Source organism: Necator americanus, chromosome IV (genome assembly GCF_031761385.1).
Source record: "Necator americanus strain Aroian chromosome IV, whole genome shotgun sequence".
Lineage (NCBI taxonomy): Eukaryota > Metazoa > Nematoda > Chromadorea > Rhabditida > Ancylostomatidae > Necator > Necator americanus.
Window position 1 is genome coordinate 37022872 of NC_087374.1, and position 22171 is coordinate 37045042.

General features: G+C 39.6%; 2 protein-coding genes across 4 annotated transcripts; both read left to right on the forward strand.

Annotated features, from left to right (window-relative positions):
- Nucleotides 1-190: 190 nt before the first annotated feature.
- RB195_003879 (uncharacterized protein) lies at nt 191-16623 on the forward strand (the record flags this gene model as incomplete). Of its 3 annotated transcripts, none has more annotated exons than XM_064201725.1 (39): nt 191-233; nt 1736-1845; nt 1936-2013; nt 2072-2163; nt 2213-2399; nt 2458-2573; nt 2625-2715; nt 3702-3846; nt 4033-4138; nt 4755-4887; nt 4977-5159; nt 5211-5310; nt 5396-5455; nt 5716-5883; nt 5945-5994; nt 6066-6181; nt 6231-6292; nt 6578-6687; nt 6908-7072; nt 7135-7215; nt 8593-8681; nt 8862-9079; nt 9159-9226; nt 9281-9400; nt 10398-10466; nt 10533-10656; nt 10714-10766; nt 10821-10959; nt 11010-11077; nt 11129-11222; nt 11553-11723; nt 12176-12358; nt 12427-12560; nt 12613-12712; nt 12763-12935; nt 15570-15692; nt 15754-15864; nt 15919-16008; nt 16471-16623. In XM_064201725.1, the coding sequence occupies 39 exons, from the start codon at nt 191-193 to the stop codon at nt 16621-16623; spliced, it is 4476 nt and encodes a 1491-aa protein (XP_064057606.1). The 3 variants fall into 3 exon arrangements, with proteins under 3 accessions (XP_064057606.1, XP_064057607.1, XP_064057608.1); XM_064201727.1 differs by lacking the exon at nt 191-233 and adding an exon at nt 14857-14946 and having other exon boundaries at nt 1780-1845; XM_064201726.1 differs by lacking the exon at nt 191-233 and having other exon boundaries at nt 1780-1845.
- A 2551-nt stretch (nt 16624-19174) lies between these two features.
- On the forward strand, nt 19175-21412 carry RB195_003880 (uncharacterized protein; the record flags this gene model as incomplete). The annotated part of the gene is made up of 9 exons (XM_013436483.2): nt 19175-19240; nt 19756-19860; nt 19959-20052; nt 20289-20359; nt 20497-20610; nt 20688-20804; nt 20960-21042; nt 21142-21238; nt 21320-21412. 9 exons carry the CDS (start codon nt 19175-19177, stop codon nt 21410-21412), a joined length of 840 nt encoding a protein of 279 aa, XP_013291937.2.
- Nucleotides 21413-22171: the final 759 nt, after the last annotated feature.

Consider the following 22171-nt stretch of genomic DNA (forward strand, 5'->3'; position numbering starts at 1 on the left):
ACGTTGGGCCCTCGCGAGGCGAGACTTCCGGCCTCCACGCGGCGAACGATGGTCGATTAGGCAAAGGGCCCGATGTAAGGAAAAGAAATTTCGCGACGAGTACCGTCTCTCAAGTAAACCCAATCGTGCATAACAATATGAAGAACTGCGTTTCAAAGCGTGACAAGTTCCTCGAGGGAGGTTTCAGGCCATGCCCACATTAATTACTGGGGTTCTATCGAATAAACCTTCGGGTAAGATGCAGTTGAAGAGGAGGAGGAGCACTCAGTGGCGCCCTTATTTTCTTGAAAAAAAAGAAATAACTAAATCAATCGGGGTCCTGAAGTCTAAGCATTAGTCTTAGAAGATCTATGACATGTAAGGTAAAGTTACTAGGAGAAAAAAGTAAGCTAGAACGTTGAGAAATAAGTCCGTCACTGAGTGCCCCCTTCCAACTAGACTTTTTCCCCCAATGTTCTCCTGTTCAGAAATTCAGAAATTTCTAATACATTTCAAAAATATTTGCAGTGCATATACAACGATGGATTCAATTCTTTTCTTATAGATGCAAAGCCCATGGAAATTCTTTCCGATAGCGCTATCGCGTATCAGTCGAGGAGACAACTACGGTTACGAAAACACAGTTCAAGCATAACGCTGACGTGACTACATTTTTCCCGACTACATTGAGTGTGGAGCTATATTCCGGGTCAAAGTGATATGAATATACGGAATAAAATGAATAATAATATAATATAATATATAGTTATATATGTAAGCTGCTGCGCTCGAAGCGACGCAGTGGTTAGGACCAATTAGAGATCCTTGTTAGCAGCACTCATCGTTGCAATCTGCGATGGTTCCACTTCGATCCAAACCGTTATCTTCTCGGTGCGGCATCGAGCGCAGCCGCTTACGTAAATGCATCAAGTATCATGTCGCTTTGACCCGACTATAAAATGATCGTTCTCAGATAAAAGTCATGCATGAGATCTGAGATAAAATCATAATCGCCTATAAAAAGCCAAGTAATCCAGCCACAGAGACACCAGGCACTCGAATATTCTATTTTTTTTTCGCGCAAAAGAACTTCCCAATATGAAGCTCCTCGGAACGAGGCAAAAAGAGGCATAGCTCACAAATAGTCAGCTACAAGACTGGAAATCGACCTAAATGATCACAAATAGAAATTTGAAGAACGGTGGCGAAGATAGATAACTGGATGCAAAATAAAACAAATCTTCAGCCAGTCTACGAATTCTCATTGCAACTAGAAAATATGTTGAAGCGGAGATCTATTCGACGGAGCTCATTCCTTCTTTCTCCACAAATCTGCGTCAGGTACACAGAATTTTGTGGGAACTTTACACATCAGTGATTAGATTCACTACACTTACTATATTCATTTATCACAACAGCACACCACTAAACAGCGAGCGCAGCTTTTGTTCTGCTTCCTCGTTGTGTGAACAATTACTTGCTTCGAGAACATTTGTCCTTTTCGCTCTTCAGCACGTGGCCCACTTAATTCACGGTTGTTTAAGTGACTTGTTGTAGATTACTTTTTTTCGATTTAAAGTGATTTCTTCTAACTTATCAACAACCTTCGCCTGGAAATCTTGTATGTTCTTGCAGTGTTCTCCTACATACGACCATGTTTTGTTTTCTGAGTCTTGAGTCATGAGGGATATGGAATCTTCCTTTTTTTGTTCATGTAGCTGTGTTTCTTTCTACTCAAGTCAGGCATTATCTACAGAGTTTGGACGTTGGAGAGGAATATTAGCAGAGCCGTTCGTAGCAATGAAGATGAAAATACGCGTTAAAATAATGGACCAAACGGACCATCCCTTCGAAGTTGACGATCAGGTCAGGGCATCATTACTTTGTTTCGTATGTGGAGAAGAAGCTACGGCTTTAACTTGCTGCAGTTTGAATCGGCTGCAATACCGACTTTAGATCCTGTTATCCGAGTTTCGTCTCCAAGTTGCTGAACGACTTAATATTCCTCCGGAAAGACAGCGCATGATATTTGCTGTGAGTTTTAGTTTGCTTCATCTTTCCTTGTTCTACGCAGTAAGAACACTCATTTCAGGGTCATGTACTCAAAGCAGAGGACAACACTTTGGCAGCTTGCGGCTTGCAAGACGGTCATGTGGTTCATCTTGTCGAACGTCCAGCTGATATGTGTGTTGTTTTTGAGTCTCTTCTTTCCATCGTACTCAGTTTTTCTTAGGCCCTTTCCTCCAAGTGAAGGAGAAACAAGCGCAACCCGTGATCATGACAATGATCACAACCATCATCATCGACCTGTTCGATTTCTTCAAAATATGTTTGGTCCGCAAACGAACGAACGAGAACGTGTCACCTATGTGATTCCTTTCGAGCGAAGTGGCATCCTAGAAGAGAATTCGCGTATAGAGGTTTCTTTTCACAGGCAGTCTGATTTTTGATGGCGTGCAATCCATAACAGTGATTCAGGAACTTGTTCGGTCCGCAATCGAAAGAATACCTTATCTAACCGATGATCAGCGAAGCAGATTTAACATGCATTGGGATTCAAATAACACCTTACACCTAGCACTTCCAAGTCAACGGTGATATTCTTTTTTTGCTTAGTTTACTTTGTTGTTCAAAACAGTTTTTAGGAACCCTCATATCGCTTCTCCGGCTCTGGAGCGAATCGCTTTGATAGAGACTTTCTTAGAACAAATTGCACATTTTCACACTGTTGCAGAGGTGATTTTGATGTATTCTAACATTTATAAAAACTGCTTGAGATCCGTCATCGTCATTGACGGTTCGCGTTCTCTAACAAGGGTTTCTATGTAATTGCTGATCTCATGCGTCGTTTCATTTCAACTGTCTTTGTATTGCGACACGTTAACTTGTCGCGACTCAGTTCTGTATGAAATATTCTGGTCTTATGCAGCACGTATTTGTGTGCCGAGTTTTCTCTTAGCATGCATGCATGAGACTGAAAGCAGAGTATGATAACTGCAGAATATTTCTGCTTAGTGAATCACATGTGATGAGGAGTAGTTAGCTAGAGCGGGTATTGTTTTAGTTGGATGCATGGACTGCAATGTACCAATACTGCTCTGCAGCGAGTTAGTGAATTATCGACTGTTATCTTAGAAGATTTTTTTTTGCCGTAAAATAAGACCCATCTTTGCCTTTCCTGATACATTTTTTTACTCTTTGACTCCATCTCTTCCGCTTTTCGTAGAAAGCAAATAAAAAACCATAGAAGTATTGAATATTTTAAAGTGGATGCCTGTACTTGCAATTTCGTTATGTCATGAGAATTGCTGTGGATCTCACTGCTTCATAATTATTCAACAGTTACTTAATTTTAGAGGGCGTTGTAGCGCAGTCGGTAAGATGTTCTTCTGTGGCTGCAGTAGGATCGTTCGCAGGTTCGACTCCGCCATACAGCCAACCAAGCCTTTTATCTCTCAGGGGTCGATAAATTGGCACCAGACTTGTCTGGATTAATAAAAACACTGACCTAATACATCGGCTTTCCCCGCAAGTCATTGTACAGACTGGTTACACGTTTGTAAACCTCAAACGATTCTGAATTGAAGTGAATACGGTTCCGCGTCCCAAGCGGATTGATTAACGCCACACTCTTTATCCTTCACTGGATCTTTCACCACTTACAACGACAATAAATTTTTGTAATGTTCCGTATTAAGAGACAGTCTCACAGTTTTGTTTAGGAACCGGGTGGATTAGCTGATAGGATTGATGAGTTCCTAGAAGGATCACACATATACGACCGGGAAAATACAACTGTTATGAACGATCAGCTGCGGAGTATTGCAGTCACCCTCGAGCGAGAGGTGCTGAGTCGTTCTCGTCTCAGTGAGTTTGTTCCTCGCTTTTTTTTTCTGGTCTTCCTGCGTTGTGTAGGTCATTTTCCATTTTTTGTTTGATATAGATACGAGTGGTAACTACCAGCAGCTCCTATGCCCAATTTCCTTTAACTAGTTCAGATACTTGCTCAAATTATGCGTTCTGTCATCTTTGCAATCTTTGACATTGTTACAGTAGATGCGCTGAGTAACGAGGAAACAGACCTCAATGAATCCGATGAACATGAAGCTCGGTTTCAGCGTGCCGAAGAGTCGGAAGGAAATCCTGGATATGTGATGAGGTAATTATTTTTGATTCTTACAGTTATGAAACTTTCGCTATCATGACATACTGTCTCCTACTTTTCATATCTTTTGATCTGTCCGAGGTCATTTTAACTTTTTTCCCTTTAGGATGTTATTTATCATTTATCATCATCATCATGAAAATGAGATGATGATGATAAATGCATACGAATTTTTAAATATCTAAATTGGATCATTTGAACCTGAATAAGGAGGATGGGACCATTTTCGGAGATGCGGGGTTCTCAGTAGTGGAATACTCTCTTTTAAAACCTTCCAGGAAGATCTTGAAGAGGTGCTTGGGTGATTCATTCAGGTTTTATGCACCTGTCGAAACATTTAGTTTTCTCGACTGTCTCATAGGTGCGATTGTGCAGAGTCAGACCCTCCTCAAATGGAAGGGTTTCAGCTCATGGGGTGCAACTCAAGCGATGAGGATCCATTCGCCAACGGTCCAAAGGTGAAGGGGTCCCTTTGCCAACCGTTCGAAGGGTCCCCTCCACCAACACTCCAAAGGCGAAGGAATTCCCTCCATCGTCCAAGAGTGAAGGGGGTTGGACACCGGCCGCGACTATCGCATGTATGGACTGTCTTATTAATGTGACAGTTTAGGCATGCACTCGCCTCGGACCTGGTAGATATATTGCGGCGTCTACAAGCCGAACATGAAGCTCTGAGATCCCACTTTCTTCGCTTCGATAGAATTCTAAGCTCGCTTATACTCTACGATATTGACGACGAAGAGGTAACCAAACGACTCTTGTTGTGTTTTTCAAGGAAGTTTTTTCCTTATCTCTTATCTATTTTTAAAATGGTTTTTCATTTCCATTGCAGCACAGTGACACCGACTACCGCGCTAACTTTTTCACTGTCTACATGGAACATCTGCAAAGGACTGTACACCGTTTTTCTCATGCATGGCACCTTGCAAGCGATCTGAGTGTTTACCTGCACACCCCGATGCCAAGGCGGTTACTGCCGAACTACCAACAATTTCGGCTATTGCCACCCACAGAGGTGCATACCATTTTACCTCAAAAACTGTCCTTATCTACTCTTCTTTTTCAGGGTCAGATAATATTGGAATTCCGTCCTCCACAAGGCGGAACACAAGGCCAAGCCACAACTAATGAACCTTCAGCTAGGTTCCTGGATATGCCACCACCTGGTATGGGAATATTTAATTGTACTTTCACATTATTTTCTAAAATGAAAATGTAGGTTTTCTTGAGGAACTAAGTTCTCTGTTCCAGGTGTTGACGTTGCAGAACTTACTAATCAAGAAGTTCGCATAATGGGACTTAATCCAACCGGTGGGTAGTACATTTTTATTTGCTATCTATCACTTGGAGAAGAGCGACCGTACTTACATGTTTTATAACTTACTTATGTTGATTGGGATTGAACTAGAAATAAGAGACGGAAAATATTTCTGTAAAATCTTTTTTTAAACTTATTTTAGCGATAGAATAGCAAGGTTCCAATCTCCTCTGTTGTCTCTTTATATCACGCTGCTTCTTCTATGTCCATGTTTGAGTTTTTTTTTTCCTTGATTTTATGTTCTTCTATTCAGTTCGGAGGATGCAACAAATGGGCATAGCTGTTCCTGTGCCCATCCCACCTGTTGGGCAGGTCAATGTCCAAGCGGGAGGACCATCGGGCCCACCTCGTATCGCCCAGCGCCGGTTCATGCCTTTGCAGAGAAATAGTCCTCTTCAAGTTGCTTTCCGCCAGGCAACTGGTATGCGTAGAGATTAGGAACTTCTATTTCTTCGTTTTCTCCCAGTCTTAATTTTACTTAGGAACATTGCCTGGATTCGCCTCTGCATCGTCTTCTGGATCTCATTCTGAGGTGAGCTGAGTGACAATAGCTCTATGACGCTGCTTTCTTTTTAAAACTTGCAATTATTATCCCTTTATTAGCCTCCACGTGTTGAACAGACAACTACAAGGACCAGTCAGAATGTACGGAATTGTCTGCCATCAAGTGCTAATCGTCCCTTTACCCGAAGCCTTAGTGATGTCGGCTCTTCGTCGAGGTAGATCTATTCAAACGTTTGTGCTTCTCCTTATGCTCCTTTATTTCAGTGTTTCACCGGTAGTGTCGTTGGAAAGAGACCTTTTGGATGCGTTAGAGCAGGCTCTTCCTTGTAGGTTTATCACTAATTTCTTCGCTTGGTGTGATACACTAGTGGATGGCTCATTTTGGTTTCAATTCTAGTCATCATTTATTCCTTTTTCCCCATTCACCATCATAGAAGAATTCATAGACAAGAGAGATTATGGGCTATGGTTCTTTGTTTGCTTTTGTTTTGAAAACCGGTTGAAGAAGTTGTTTCGTGTATTTAATATCCATTTCGAAGTGCTATGATCCGTATTACAACAATGCGACGTACTATATTTGGTATTTCGGCACTCAAATTCGCATTTGTCAGCTGGAGAATCCAATAATCCATACGAACGTATAATGAGGAGATTGCTACAGCTTGCCAATGATCGTAGCCAAAACGCTTCAAATGTTCTTCAAAGTGCTTCAGTGCGACAGGTCTGTCTTTTCTCAGCCTACTTCATATTTAAGGCTTTGGTCTTTCCTTACTAGCTTTGCAATGCAAATCTACTTTACGATCTGTTTTATCTCATCCTAACTTTATTTGTTTCACTTAAAATCTGAGTAAACTTTTACCTTGTAGGTTGGTGGGTAGTAACCCACAGTAGTTCTAATCTTTTTCTCTTGACCACTAATCTCGGTGATGCATTTGTTTCAGGCTTTTAGCCGCGTTACATTTAATCCCGAACCTGCAAGTCTCCCGTCTTCTACTGGCACTAATACGCAAGAGGACATCCCCAACCAGCAAGGACAAGTTCCCAGACTGGGGACTCTAGCTAGGGGTGTTATTACGCAGTCAAGCGGAGAGATGCCATTCGTGTCGGTGTGTCTCAGCTTTTTTGAAATCTGTTTTGTTCTTTTCTCTTTGAACCTAGTGCTATTCAGGAAGTTCTCTCTAACATTATGAGGAACAACGGTATCACCGGCGGCATACCTCCACAAGTTGACGTTTACGTAGAATATGGGGTATGTTTGTTTGTTGCCGTTCTTTTCTTTTTTCTTCTCTTTCTATTCAGATGCATGTAGGACTTTTTCACTTATTACACATCACGAGAGCCAGACACTGTTATGTGACTGTTTTTGTTTGAATTTTTGTTCGGTGTTATTTCATTTTGTGACCAGTAGATATGACCGGCGGGAAAGAATCTGTTTTCCTTTACTTTCAGAATTGGTAAAATGACACTCTCAACTCATAACAAATACCCTAAATGTAATTAAGCTAATTATCAAAGCCGTTCTTTCGGCTGTAAAGCAAAAAAGTTGCTGTCTGTTATAATGTTCATCCAAGTACCTCTACTAGAATTTGCTGACGATTCGAGGAAAAGAAAGTCGTCACGAAGATTCTTAGAAATGCCCGACCAAAAAGCAAGCTACTGAAAGATTTATCAAGATTCTTAGAGAAGTTAGTAGCAATTCGCATTTAACCCGTCGATATTTAAAAGATCTATTTTTTTCAAAGCTTTCTGTGCGTCTCCCAGGATCGTAAAACGTTTTTCCTGTGCTGGGGAGACAGCTTTGTTAAAGACTGTATAGGATACTGTTGGTTTTCGTCAAGAATAGATTGATTCGAGTAGTATTTGCAGCAGCCATTTGCATTGAACAAAACAGGATTCACTCACAACAGCAATATGATATCAGGGTTGAATTTAGTGTTGACCGAGCATCGCGCATAAATCTCTCCTTTCGAACACGACAAATCGCTGAATGTGCCTTGTTGGGTTGTGCATCTGCAACAAAAAGAAAAAAAAAACAAATATGTGCCTAATCGAGTTCCGTTCAATTAAAGTGCGCATCTGCTACTCGGAACATTTTAGTCTTCACCGAAATTAGAGGTTTCTTTCAGAGTTTTCAACCAAACAGTTTGTCATCATAATGAACAATATTGGACAATTGGATAATGTGAGACACATGGAAGTCTTTGAAAATTAGACGAGTTTTTCTGAACATTTACTGCTTATAGATTGTTACTGATACAGAACAGATTGTTACTAATTTCTCTGAGAAATGTTCTAGGGAGTACTAGGTTTAACGAAAAGAAAATGAAAAACCGAAGCGAGACCTCGCAGAGGAAAAATTGTTAAGCTTTTGTCTGCCCCTGCCCCAAACATATGATTTAGGTCTCAGATATTAAAATGACATGATTGTAATGCAAATATATAGTAATAGTATAATCTCGTTATTACTGTAGATGAACACTGAAAAGCAGGAAACCATTTTTGGCAGTAGAAACTTCTCTTCGACACTCCACATCTCTATTGTTCTATCGTTTCTACATTTTTTAACATTATTTTGACATCAACCTGTTTACTAGCGTATAATGCCTAATTAATTTCCGTTCTTTAGAGCGGTGATCAAAACCCAGGTATGCCAGCGATTCCACCACAGATGCTAAATATGCCTATGAATGGAGCTCCTGCTGAGCCTCCTGTGGGGTATGTCTCGGTTCTCGAGTTCAACTTTTGAGAAAAAAGCTGTAGAGTTTCTCGCGTTTGCAATAAGTTTCATAATATTTGATCATTTCTGCGAGAAAAAAAAAACTATAACAAAAATAAGAAAATAGTAGCGACAAGATGTGATGAGATAATCAACTGTCAGTTTATTGATAGTTTTAGAAGGCAACCTACTGCTGTTGGTTATCATGTTGAAGTCCACCAATTCGATGTTTTTACGAATCCTCCTGAGCAAAATTCTCAAAATCCTGTTCAAAATGGTCTTCCACCTAGCAGTACAGCTTCATCCTCAACACCAGCTAATGGTAGCATTTCAATGAGTACAACAAGACCTCCCATTAGAAGTGGTTATGCGCAGAACAGGCAGCGACATCCGACAGGTTCGCTTAAATATTGCTAATATGGATACCTTATCTTAAACTATTTCTTCTAATTTGGAGACAGAGTAACCATTCTCAGGTTTCCCGTTTCTTATGGGTAATATGGGTTTCCCTACCGATCTACACGTTACTGCTCCTCGCCAAGAGGTAATATTTGCTGCGTTTCTGTTCCAAGTACTCTCAAGTTATAATCGGTTTCAGGTTGTTAATGTTGATCCATTCTTGTCGTGCAGCAGCCGTTTCACTGACGTACAACGTGTTTTGCGGAACAACAATCCAAGTGTTACCACACAGTTGTCGCCATATCGTCAGTTTATGAGAGTGAGTCTTCTTTTGTTTAATTTTTTGGAAACTTACAGGTTTGTCACAGTTTGTTTTGTTACAAGTTCACCCATAGGACAATTGTTCTTATTTTTGAAGCTGTTAATGGTTAAAATTTGAAAACCCATATTAATGCTGAGAAAAATAGGTAAAAATAGAGCGGATAATCAATGGTGATAGGTGTTACTAGTAAGAGGTTTTAAATATTGCTAATTAACGGAGAAATCAAACAGTGTTTCTACGAGTAGAAATATAAAAATCAAAGAAATTTCGAAAATCCCTGATGATGGAAGCTGTGAAGATGACTCATGTGAAGGACAGATTCTACGTGAGCAATTCTTTTTTGCACGCTATGCTTGCTTCTGTGAGATTAATATTTATACTTTGCGATATATCCGTGCATATAATTCCTTTTTTAATTCAAATTTTTCATAAACGCCTTCTTCTTACATGTTCCTGAAACATGATCTGTGGAAGGAAATGGTTTATGACAAGAGTAAAGAGTATATTTTTAAAGAGTTAATCAGTTCGCTTATGCCAAAGCAGAAACCTCCTCAGGGGAAGATGTTAGTGGTCTTACAGTGGATTTTTTCCTTACCGTAACAGCAGTAACTTAGATGCTATTGATACATTTCAAATAAATTGATGAGTTGAGAAAGTGCCATTCAATCTTCTCAGAATAGATTTTAAACTCTTGGGTTGTTAGCTGTACTTATCTGGGATAAAATAAGATGAATGCTATCGTTAGCATTCGCAGAAAAAGCTGTAACAGTTTCATTAATTTCGTTGGATGTGACAGTGTTCGGCGCAGTGTCATTACAGAGAACTTGTAACATTGAGATATTTAAAGGTATTGAAGAGTATTCAGGGTTTTCCGTATTCTTGAAGAACGGGATTTCTTTGTTCTTTATTGATTCAAAATTTTCTGTCGAGAGAAAATGCGACTTCCTAAATTATCAATTATCAGTTAATGCTGTCTAGCACATGTCACTTACAGAACATGAACGCAGCTCCAGCCAATTCAGATCGACGATTCACGCCTATCGATGGCTACGAGCGTGTAATGGTAAACATTTTAACGAATGCATTCGTTCCAGAAAACACACGCTTTTGTAGATTATGACTGTTATAGCTCGGACTCAATGCGTCTATGGATGTTCTCATGTCTGATGAAAACAATTTTGAAAGCTTCTTACACTTAGCTATTCGATCTGCGCTTAGCCTGATGGTTCATGCCGATCAGGACAGGAATTCTCGTAAGTTTTTATTGCTCAATTTTGTGTTGGTATTGTGAACTGACCATAGTATTGTAGAAAATGCTCGTGGAACTTCTCCCCATGTGTTTTCTATGGGTCAGTCGATGCAGGTGAGTTGCTTGCTCTTGGAGTGTTCATACTTCTCTCTCTAAAATTAGTTTCAGTTACCTGGGGGTGGGGAGCTTGTCCAAGTGTCTACTCCAATTCTTGTTCACGCTGAAGTTGAACATCATGTTGACACAAATCAGGAAGATACAACTTCCAATCGTCCTGCTGAGAATGGTACTCAGGACGCTTCTGAAGGTATCCTCCTCTGCACTTACCCCCTTTCCGCCGCTTCTTATTGTTTTTAGATACTCCTGTTCAACCGCGATTTGACTTCATTCCTCATGACGCAGAAGGGCGGAACATCTTGACTGAAGTGGGAATTTCTTACAAAAGAGTGGCTAAGAAATCGACGAGCATAATTTAGATGGCGAACGCAATGACAGCTGGGCTTGATACAAGGATATCCACAATACTGGATGCGTCACATGCTCCTGCATCGATGCTCAGACCCGGAAATGGTAGGAGACTTAAACATTCTACTTACTGGTCAACGGAAGGATAACATTGCTCGCATAACTACAGTACCATTTTTTTTCTCCATTGTAGTAGAGTGTTTCACTTTGAGAGGTTTGTCGGATGAGACTTCTAATCTTATTGTCGTTGAAACATAGGTTGCTGTTGTTACTACATCTAGATCTGCAACGAAAATGTGTCCGATGTGGGATAGGGACTCTTGTGTTCTCCGGCACTAGTCGAACTTTCCAAGCAATTTAAATATTCTTTAACGCTATGAATTCTTTCAATTATTATGTCGTTTAACGATTAAAAAACATACATATCATTTTTAGGTGCTGGGGTTCTTGCTCATCTTGAAGCCTTGTTGCTGAGTTTTGCCACTCTTGGAGATCTTGCGAATGTTATCAACATAAACATGACACCGCTAGAGCAGCACCGCTCTCGGTTTCGTTCCCATGTCATAGAGAACCAGTTGAACGGCAATTCGACTCCGTCTGAAGAAGGTCTGTGAGAATAAACCCCTAGTAACGTCGTATATGTTGCCTACAAACTAGTATTAACTCCGGTCATCTTATATCAACGAAGTGTGTATTGTTGTTAATTCAGCTTAAAATAGCTATGTTCATACTAATATTATTGTGTTCTTTTATGAAGTTGCTTATGCTGATAGAGAACAAGGCTGAACAGGTGGACCCTAAGAGTTATGATCAGCCTAGTCCTAGGGGTCGAAACAGAAGTTGTTGATATGGATTCAACTCGTGGTTTATTGCAAGGATTTTTTCTTTTCTATCAATTTTTGCTCTTTTATTTTTAGCCCTTATTGACCGTCATTTTATCACTATTACTACGTTGTTTTGTTTCCTCAAAACTCTCCCATTTTCTGTAGGTATTATTGGTCTGTTTATGATAAGTGGAGTAATTTTCTTATTTTCAAAAGAGATAACCTTCATTTAAGATTTATTGTCTGCGTCGGAACGCCTGGCCGCACTCCGTTCCTCGATATCATCTGTGATTTGCTCAGCCGGTGGAGCGTTAGAGCGCGAGTGGAATGGGAGACAAATGAATATATCGGAAACAATCCGAAACGTGGAGATTGCTACCATCCAACAGTTGTTACGCGCATTACTAGACAGAAACAGTACGCATTTATCGTTGTATCTTTGAAGCTAAAGATTTATGATTTTTGATTTTGATTGCTCATTATAGTTTCGGATGCCGAGTTCAGCCACCGTATACAGAATTGCTTGAGAGATTACGTTCGTCAGCTCGTTGCGCTTGGTAACCATTGTTTCGTGGATGCGGACGAAACGGCGTACGTACGAATATTGTATGAAATATTGGTAAGGAATTTAATCGTATGTTTAATTTCTATCCATTTTTTCATTGTTTCAGATGAGAGCTGACGTGGAGAGCAATGACGCCAATTTGACAGCTCTACTGCATTTACGTAATTCTATATTTCCACGAGTTGCAGCCTTTTTACGTGAACAAGGTGATTGTGGGTAATGATCTCCGGATTGTAACCAAAATCTGACTTGTTAGGACGGTTTCCAAACCTCGATGAAATTCCATCTCGTCTTCTTGCTTGGGCGATTATGAATGATGGAGCAGTGAACGATGAAGCCACGAACAGATGCGTGCAGTCGACAGCGCAGCGGAGTCTGCCGTATGACCAGAGCATTAATGGAGCAAGAGAAGATCAGGATTTTGATGAGGTATGCAGAAACAATTCAGTGCTTGAAAGTAGTTATAAATTAAACTCCCGTAACTCTCAAAAGTGCCGGCTTGTAAATATCTGTTATGAGCATGTCTCACAATATCTGCGTTAGATCTCTTAGTATTATAGGTTTTCTTTGCTATTTACCTTCTTAGATCTGGTACGCTCTACCTTTATGTTAAACCATTGTTACTGAAGTTTTGATGATAGAGAGCGCATCATAAGAAATGCGAAAGGTGATCCCGCGTCAACCAGTTGTCTTTTTTCACTATTAGCTTATGAGCTTATTAGCTTCCAGGAACTGGAAGAGAGGGGAAGATGGAAGAGAAAGAGAAATTATATGTACAAAAGGGATGTAACCCGCTCAACTCACTTGGACCAAAATCGAGAAATATGTTTTATATTGCAAGTTAACAACGCTTTTATCTGGCGTGATATGAACCCGGTATGGGTGTTTGTGAGCTGGGTAAAAGTAGTGAAAAGTAGCATTACGAACTTGTTCAGAACTAAATTCTACTTGTTCTAACTTGGTCAGCTATTCTCTAGGACTCTCATTATTTTGAAACATTGTCTCTGATGTTCATCTCAGTTTGTTTCAAACTATCACAGTCCTTAAGGAATGTGAAAGGCATTCAGCGATTACCGCTTTTAGAAATCTTCTATGATGCCCAAATCGGCGCTACCAATCTTTTTTCCCATCGCTTCTTTCTTCAGTGATGTGTATAATGAGTGTTTGTCTATTATTTGATTTTGCAGTTATTGAGTAATTTCCACTGCTTGATGACTTTTAATCAGGTAGATTTACCAACTTTTCGATGTAGAAATAATAAGAGCTATTCATTTGAGCGCTCACTTCAGGATTATTACACTCGTTTCCACTCCTGGATGTTTTCTGCCGCCTCGTGAGAGATAGAAAACACTCAATATTTCTTTTCATAGAAAGAGTTCGGTGTTGTTCGATGTTGCCGTTCTTAATGAAAGCGTATCACAACTACACGCAACTGACGATCCTAGTGTGACAGTGGGCATATATAGACTTCGGGGTGTAAATTGTGATTATGAGCGTGGCTCTAATGAATTCCCCGTAGTCGTCCTGAAAAGCTGCTTGTTAACCGCTTTAGTTCCTACAAGGTACATTAGAACGTTCTTCTATGTACACGTACCGTTACTCTCAGCAACCTTTTTGTTGGTTTTACTTGAACAGGCTACCTAAGAGACCTCAGTAGTACTTAACTGCCTGCTCGCTGGTGCAATGTGTGCACAGGAGTGACGCGTTCTAAAGTACGTCGTTGGAAAACTCCGTTTCCCACACCGTTTTTCAGGACGATTAAGAGGAATTGAGATGGACTACGCCCATACTCGTAGTGTACACCTCGAACTCTGTATTTGCCCACAGAAACCGCAACATCGTCAGCTTCGTAGTATGCAACTTTTAAGACGAAGGCAGAAAATAACAAAATGTCAGCTCTTGTGTACGCAAACCCTGCAACAAGTGAATAGCGAAAATTATTTTTAAAAAAACCGCTAGTCGGAACAAGATATAGTTCTACTGTTTCCAATGTAATGGACAAATTTCACCTATGCGAGCAGTAACCGAATCATGGTGATTTGTTTTTCTTTGGAATGAGGCTTTCGATTCCTCCATTCTTCCAATCGAATGTTAGCGAACTATATCGATCGAATATTTGAATCTTCTTCCATTTCCAGATTTCACAAAATTTCGAGGTGCATGAAAATTCTTTGAAACAGCATACAATATCAACTACTTTCTCGACAAACACGTTGTAAAAGTTAATTCAAAGCGATATCCACTTTCCAATGCATTCCTCACATCGGGAAGTTTTGTTTCTAAAAGTAGCCTTATTTTATCTCCTCGAATGAATAGTTTGAAAGCGATTCACCATTTTTTCCCTAACTAGACGCAAAATCGTGGTGCTTCCTCGAATGGACCGACTCCCGCCAAGAAACGAAAAGTCGACGATGCGGACGTGCATTCCGATGATAAGGACGTTTGAGCTGTGATGATGCCGCTGTGTATTATGAAAGTTTGCTTGGATCGATTTCGGATAGATTATCATATTTATTGAATACATTGCTTTGTATTGGAGCTCCCTGAATCCACCACAAAAATCATCGTATTATAAGTACGCTAGTGTCTTGCATTGATTCGTTCCACTGTGACATCTCAAAGACATTCTGCCAATGTTTTCTAGCGTTGCTAATCTCGTTGTGTAAACAGAAAAAAACTGTGATTCATACCAACTAGCTCCTTTTTCGGGTAATTGCATGCCAGACGATAAAAGATCCGTCAGCTATTAAGTTGACGTGGTTTTTGGATGTTCAGTTGCCATCATTCATTTCGATAGCTTTTCGTCAAGCAGCGTTTTTCCTAATCAGCTTTCATCAATATCTATCTCATTCTTTGACATCTCCTTGATAATTATATTTTTCGTTATTGTTAATTTCAATACGAGTTGTTTCAAGAATGAAATCTTAGTTATTTGGATTTGAATAAATAGATTTTTGTTTTCATGCTAGCCATTAGTTTATTATCGCTGCTGTGCGATTAGCTTTTTCAACACAGTGTTTTCATTTCCTTTGTCACAAGAAGGTCTTATACTCGAGTTTTCAGCTTGCACCATCTACGTCTCGTGGATCCTGTGATATGTTTGGTGCTACATATTTACCGGGAAGGGATCCACTGACTGGTGCACATCTTCAAGATTACGACGGCGATTGGCGACGATCATTCCCTGTAGTTTATTTGCTTTGATTTGATGTTTTCCTTCACATTGAGCAAATGGAAAGTTTTTCAGGATTGGCTCGAGATAATTGAAAGAGACTCTTTGTCTGCACAGACCAATCCACGTCAACATCGGAATCACAGTGATGTCTACCAACTTGCGCTTCCGGAACATATGAGAAGAGTGAGTCGATTATTCGCGTTTTTTTTCATCACAACTTTCAATGTTACATTGCAGCAAGTTGTGTCTGGAAATACATCTGAGCGGGACGTGCTGGTATCGGCGCTACAGGAGTCTCTTAACAACGCCCTTCGAGGAAATACCCCGGTAAACAGTTGCTTATAGTCCTTTTTCATTCTCTTGCATTTTGCTCTGAGTTGTAACTGCTGTAACAGTGTAAGGATGTGGTTGTTATGTCTCGTTCAGCTCCTAAGATCCAGATATTTTGAATTGTGTTCTACATGAAAAGCAAATTGCAAGTCGTTTGTCGCAAGAAGAGTAGAAGTATGGCAAGCTTGTTTTCGAAATGAAGTCATATTACTGTGGTTTAATTCATTTTAAAACAGCGAATTTTTTGGTTGCAAAAGATTTTCTAAGAATTATAGCGCTTCCTGTTTTTGTAGATAAAAGTGATCTGGTTTCTGGAGTAAAAATTTCTTGCCAGAGTTTTTCACTGACTGGCTAGATTATATTAACTTCCAAATCGGTTGAACATAACGTTGCATGAGTTTCCTAAAGAATTTATTCCTCATACAGCTTGTGAAACAATGTTTGTTTGTCTTTTTTCAGCCTGTCACTGATGAACTTGTGAATTCTCCTGCTGCAATGGAGGCGATCAATGAATTACTTGGTGTTGCTATACAGCATCGGCTTGAAGATGACCCCGATTATGACCCGAGTCGATATCCTGAAACTGCTAGAAAATTCGAAAGAAAGCCATAAATCGTGTGATGCATCATATGCTCAGTGTATGTGACAGTTCACTTGGCTCCCATAGTTCTTGTTCTTTTGTGGTTCATATGTTGGCATATCTATTGCTCTGATAGTTTTTCTTCGTGCCGTTGCCTTTCCCAGGATGATTATTTACAAATTAGTTGACTACGTACTCTACGTACGATCACTGTTGGATTCTTTGATCGCCCATAATGCCTAGATGTGTTTTTAAGAGTAACCAACGAGTATCTGTTGCACGTTTTCATGTTTTATAGCCAAAGAGCAGTGTTGTTTATGTTTGGCTTTCAAACTATATCCCTAAGTATATTCCTGAGAATTCCTATATAGTTTAATAAATGCTTTATTTCTGTCTGGATTAAATTCCAATTTTTTGTGTTCACCACCACATCCGTACCAAATATTCTTCACGATGATAATTTAAATAAGTGAAGCTCTCTGTTTTGTCAGTTATTGAGCGGTTTAGAGAGAAAGGAAATTATGAGACCGGTTCTATATATCTGGTTGTCGGGTATGCAGTTGCAATTTCATGGAATCGATCTGTAAACTTGTAGTAATGCCGATCTCTAACAACAAATGCGAAATGTGGTCTTGGGCTGACGATGACGACGCTGAATACTAGCAGTTGTGATTACATAAGAATACGTGCATACAGTGACGTGTACATAGAGTACGTAGTTCTCTGGAATTTATTCTTATTCCTGGAGGTTACCTGTCAACTTCTGTTTTGTTTCTTCTGCCCATCGCAATAATTTCGTCAATTAAAGAAGCAATCAAAGATGAATAAATGGTCAGCGACCAGTGAATGCCTTGAATACAACCCAAATATAGCGGTAGTTGAATCGCCGAAGAATCATCCACTTAGGTTGTCGCATAAGTGGACTACGGGGCGACTCAAGTTCGTGCTATCATCGGGATCATACTTGAAGCATGAATGACTTCTCGCAAATGTGCGAGGCGAGGTCTAAATTGGTCTGGTAGTGAGAAATATATTTGGTTTTCTAAACAATTCAAGTTATTCTTACTTGCAAGATACTTCTCTTCACTTATCTTGACAGTCCCAAAGTTACTCATATCTCTTAATACAGTAAATTGTTCCGTATTATTTAATTAAAATGGTAGGATTTTCGTTCACATCATAAGAAGTCTTTACTGCTCTTTTCGCTGCAGGTTTTCATACACGGAAAACAATCTGCATAATGTGTAATTACTAGTAAATGGGTATTGTGGGTTAGATGCAAAGAAAGAAAGAAAAACATGAGAATGCGAGAACAGTAGAGTACATGAGTAGATCAATTCAGTCGTTTTGTACTAGTGTAATGTTTCAGAAAAAAAAGAAGTTAAGAAATGAAGCCACTTAAACTGTTGTAGAAAAAAAAAAAACAATGCAGTGAATGAAGATAAGTAAATGGATGAGATAAGTATATAACCAAACTTGGTAACAGATAAAATTTAGGAAAGAACAAAATGCTCAATGTAGGAAGTAAGCAGAGGGAATTCATAGGACTTCTAATCGGTCTTTCCCAACGAATCTACCTTAACCTGCGTTCATCCTGACTACTACACGTTAGAACAAGAGTTCGCGATGGAGTATAAATTAAAGCATAAGTTCGCTTTTCATTTCATTGCAGCATGATTCCTTGTGTTCCCAGTATTTTTCCTCTATAGTAATACGATCGATATGAATGATCGAAGTTGCGTGCGCGCGCGCATGAACGGTGTTCTTCGATCCCGATACTTCGAGATTTACTGTGGCCCTTTGAAAATTCTTTAAGTTATAGGTTCGAATTAGTAAGTCAAAGGATTTTTGAAGGACAGTAACGTTGGGCTTGTCAGTAAATTTTGACCGTTCTGTAAAGTAGATGCTAGCTGCTTTCTTCCAAATACATATAGTTGACCCATTATTTCTCAGCTTTCTATTCACAAACTTTTTTTTTTAAATTCTAGTCCTTGTTGTGTCTCATTAGGTTTCATCTGGGCAATATGTTAGACATCAACATATTCCAGTTGGGTCGAAAAAAAAAGCCACCCTATGACTCTGTACTGAAACTTGCAATGACCATCTCAGCAATAAGTGTGATTGTAAAGAGGAATTTGTCTGTGCAGTCACATTTACTACTGAGATGGTCATTGTGGTCAGTATTATAGGTACACATAGATACTCCAGGGTTCAGTTTCAATTCCGCTCACATGCTCATTTAACGGTCGCACTTGATGCTATCATTTAATTTTCATTTTCGTGTATCTAACATCACCGAGACATTCTGCTAATTGGCAGTTCATCTTACATCCTGATGCAATGTTCTGGCATCTGATTAGTCTCTTTTTTTTTGCGAATTGCAAGAATAGTACGTCTTGCCAGTTCATATTATGGCTCATTTTTTAAAAGTGTTTTCTTCTATGTTTTTCATTAGCCTTAAATTACGAATGTAAGATCTTGAGTGCTGTACTTCCTAATATTGTGTATTACTTGTAATTGTTTACGAATCATGCGTGTAGATCTCAGGGCGTGATTCACATACTACTCCTCTTTTTGCAGATCATGCGAGAACCTTCTCGAAGCGCCTCAGAAATATTGGCTCATGCAAGAAGAAGTGCACGTAAACAGGTTTGTTCCATTAGAATGACTAATCAAATTCATTCTTCCGATAGGATGACTGATTGAAATCGTTGGAAGAGGGGGACAGTGAGTAAACCTTTTGGAGGCGTTTCTATGAAATTAGAATGCAGGTTCTTCAAAAAATTCGAATGCGAAGCTAGCAAAGCGTTTAGATTGCTGTTGACTGTTTTCGTAAGCTACTTGCGAATTTGTTTCACATTTCTATGAACGAAAAAGATGAATCTTTCGGTAATGTTACTGTCAGTTTTTACTTCGATCTATTCCAAAGAATCTTCACAAAACGAACGCAGTTGTGAATATTTCATATACGAATACTCTTCTGTTCACTTGTTGTTGTTCACTTGTTCACAGTTTTTATGCCCTCAAAGAATGTATATTGTGCTATTCGAACAACTCCGGGAAATTTTTTCCTTCATACTTTTCCGTCCATAATGATGAGCCATCATTACCAGTGAAATTGTACACTGTGATTTCCTATCTTGAAGGTTTATTTTTAAATTTAGGACGAGTTCACTAGAGGTGGTTTTCATTTTATCGCTGTTTGGGATCACATCCTTGAGTCCCAGTGCAGTCATAATGCCGAAGAAGGTGGAGATGTTGAATGCTCGGTAAGTCGTGTGTAACTTCTTCTTTCTAGCGCCAGAAATTACTCTCCAGCATAGAAGTGACCTGTGACGTGAATTCTCGCGCTAGAAAAGATTTTTAGCGCTGTCTTTTCGAGAGATCTCTCAGTCTTCCGGAACTTCCAGAGATGGTATTCCCCAAAAATACGCTAACTGTCGACTTTGCTCAATTCCCAGGTACATATTCAGCTTTTATAATTTTAATTGTTTCGTGTCCATCACGTGCAACAGTAAGATAAGATGTCCGTAACGTTTTGAGTTTGGATCTGCTTAATAGAGACCTGTTACCCACTTCCTTAGATAGTTTCCGAGGTTGATAGCGTTAAATTGATAGATCATTATTTTCTTTTCTAATATTTCTAATGAATGTTCCTTTTACTTGGAAACCGAACAGCAGGAGTTCTTTTTTTCAGGATGTTCCATCAACTTTAATGCCTTGGACGCTCTCAAAATGGTGTCTGACAACACACTGCCAGATGTTCAGGTTTCTATCCCCTCTATCAAATATTTTACAATAATCCCTTCATTTGTATAGTGTTTTCCTTGACGAGAGAAAAAAATCTTTCGAACTTGTTGTAGAGAGAAGTTAGCAGCTAACGTTTCTTATGAGCTTATTTTAAGGTTGCTCCTTCATCAGTTTGGCAAGAATCGAGGCAGGGAATTACTGGCAAGATGGCGCATCCGTTTGACTGGACATTTACGTCTAGATACGCTGGAAGCATATACGGTTGTACGGTTAGTGTTATTCGTATTTTTGCGTTAATTGAAGATCTGACACTAAAGTTTTGACTTTGTTTCTTTTTTAATTTAAGGCTGAGGCAAGTGATGAAAATATTGATCTAGAGCGTTTGAAGCGCCAAGAACCGATTGGATTCTACGCTCAGGTAACATTGTACGAGGATGAGTTAGCGGACCATGGTACGGCCCAGGTTTGTTTCTAACTTCTAATGGTTCAATGTTAAGTTAGTAATTTAGATAAAGAAGTAATAGAAAATAGTGGCTACATTCTGTTTTGCCTCTATCACTAATATTCGGTCGTTGTGAGTCTTCATTTTACCTGTTTTGCTGCATAAAGCTTTCTCAGATGTCTGTTCGTCTTCGCGTAATGCCAGACTTCTTCTTTATATTGATGCGATTCTACCTCCGTATAGATAGGGTATTAGTTCGGTAAGTCTTACTTGCTACATCTCAAGTAGATGATGAAGTTCTGATCTATTTTGTAATATTTTAAGTAGGACAGAAAGATCCTAAACCATTATTGTTTAGTGTCTGTGACACGCGCTTGTTAGGCGACAATGGTAAAGACTACATGATTAGAGAATGGAGTCTCCGAGAAGCAAAGGTGGCTGATCTCGAGCATCTTGTAAGTATGACCTTGGACTACTCTTTTATGTTTCCATCTTCATCTATTTTTGTGCAAATAACGTAAAGCTATGATGTTTAGCCATCCGAGGTTTTGTTGGATGGGAACCAAGTGTGGGCATCTCTTCCCATTGTCGAAGTGAAAAATGAGAAAATTAGACCAATTGCTGCATGACTCTCCACTTTTTTTTTTCGCTAACCTACTTGTCTACACTACCTTGTCTTTGACGTCGTGTTGCATATCCATCTCGTTTTTATCTTCCTTTTATAACAAACGATAGGTTGAAGTGGTCTCATGACTTTGTACAATGTGCTAGTGATAGTAAACCATGGAATTATGTGATTTTATGGTACGTAAAAGATCTGTGCATTTTCGAAATCGAAGCATTAGAATTTTTATGAGTGTTTTGCGTTGTAGCCGATACATCAGTTGCTTATTGTGTAGATCGCATCCCATGTTCATAAATCTCTAACGATTCTGAATTGGATTCGGAGCCAACATAAAAGTTTCTCAGCAGAAATGTGAGATAATTCCTGGTGATAATTTTCTAGTTACTGCTTTTAAAATCGGGTCTTTAACTCGTGAAACTCGGTGCGATTGCGTAAGTGGCTGCATACGGAGCGGCTCAGTGTAGCGTATAGTCGCTGGCGCAGCTGTCCATGCTTCATATCGTTTTGACCCTACTGTAGCAGTTGGCATCGAAGAAATCTCGCAAGCACAGGTTCAGAGATTTTGTTACGGCTGCACCGTCGGTGGAGGGTTGGAAACTGCTGTAGAGCTGACGAAACCTTTCATCCTTTTGGGATCGATAAATTGGTACCAGACTTGTTCGAGAATATAAGAGCACTGACTTGAGACAGCGGCTAGTTCCCGCAAGTAATTGTATAGGTTAGACACGCGTACGTAGACCTCAAATGATGCTGGATTGAAGTA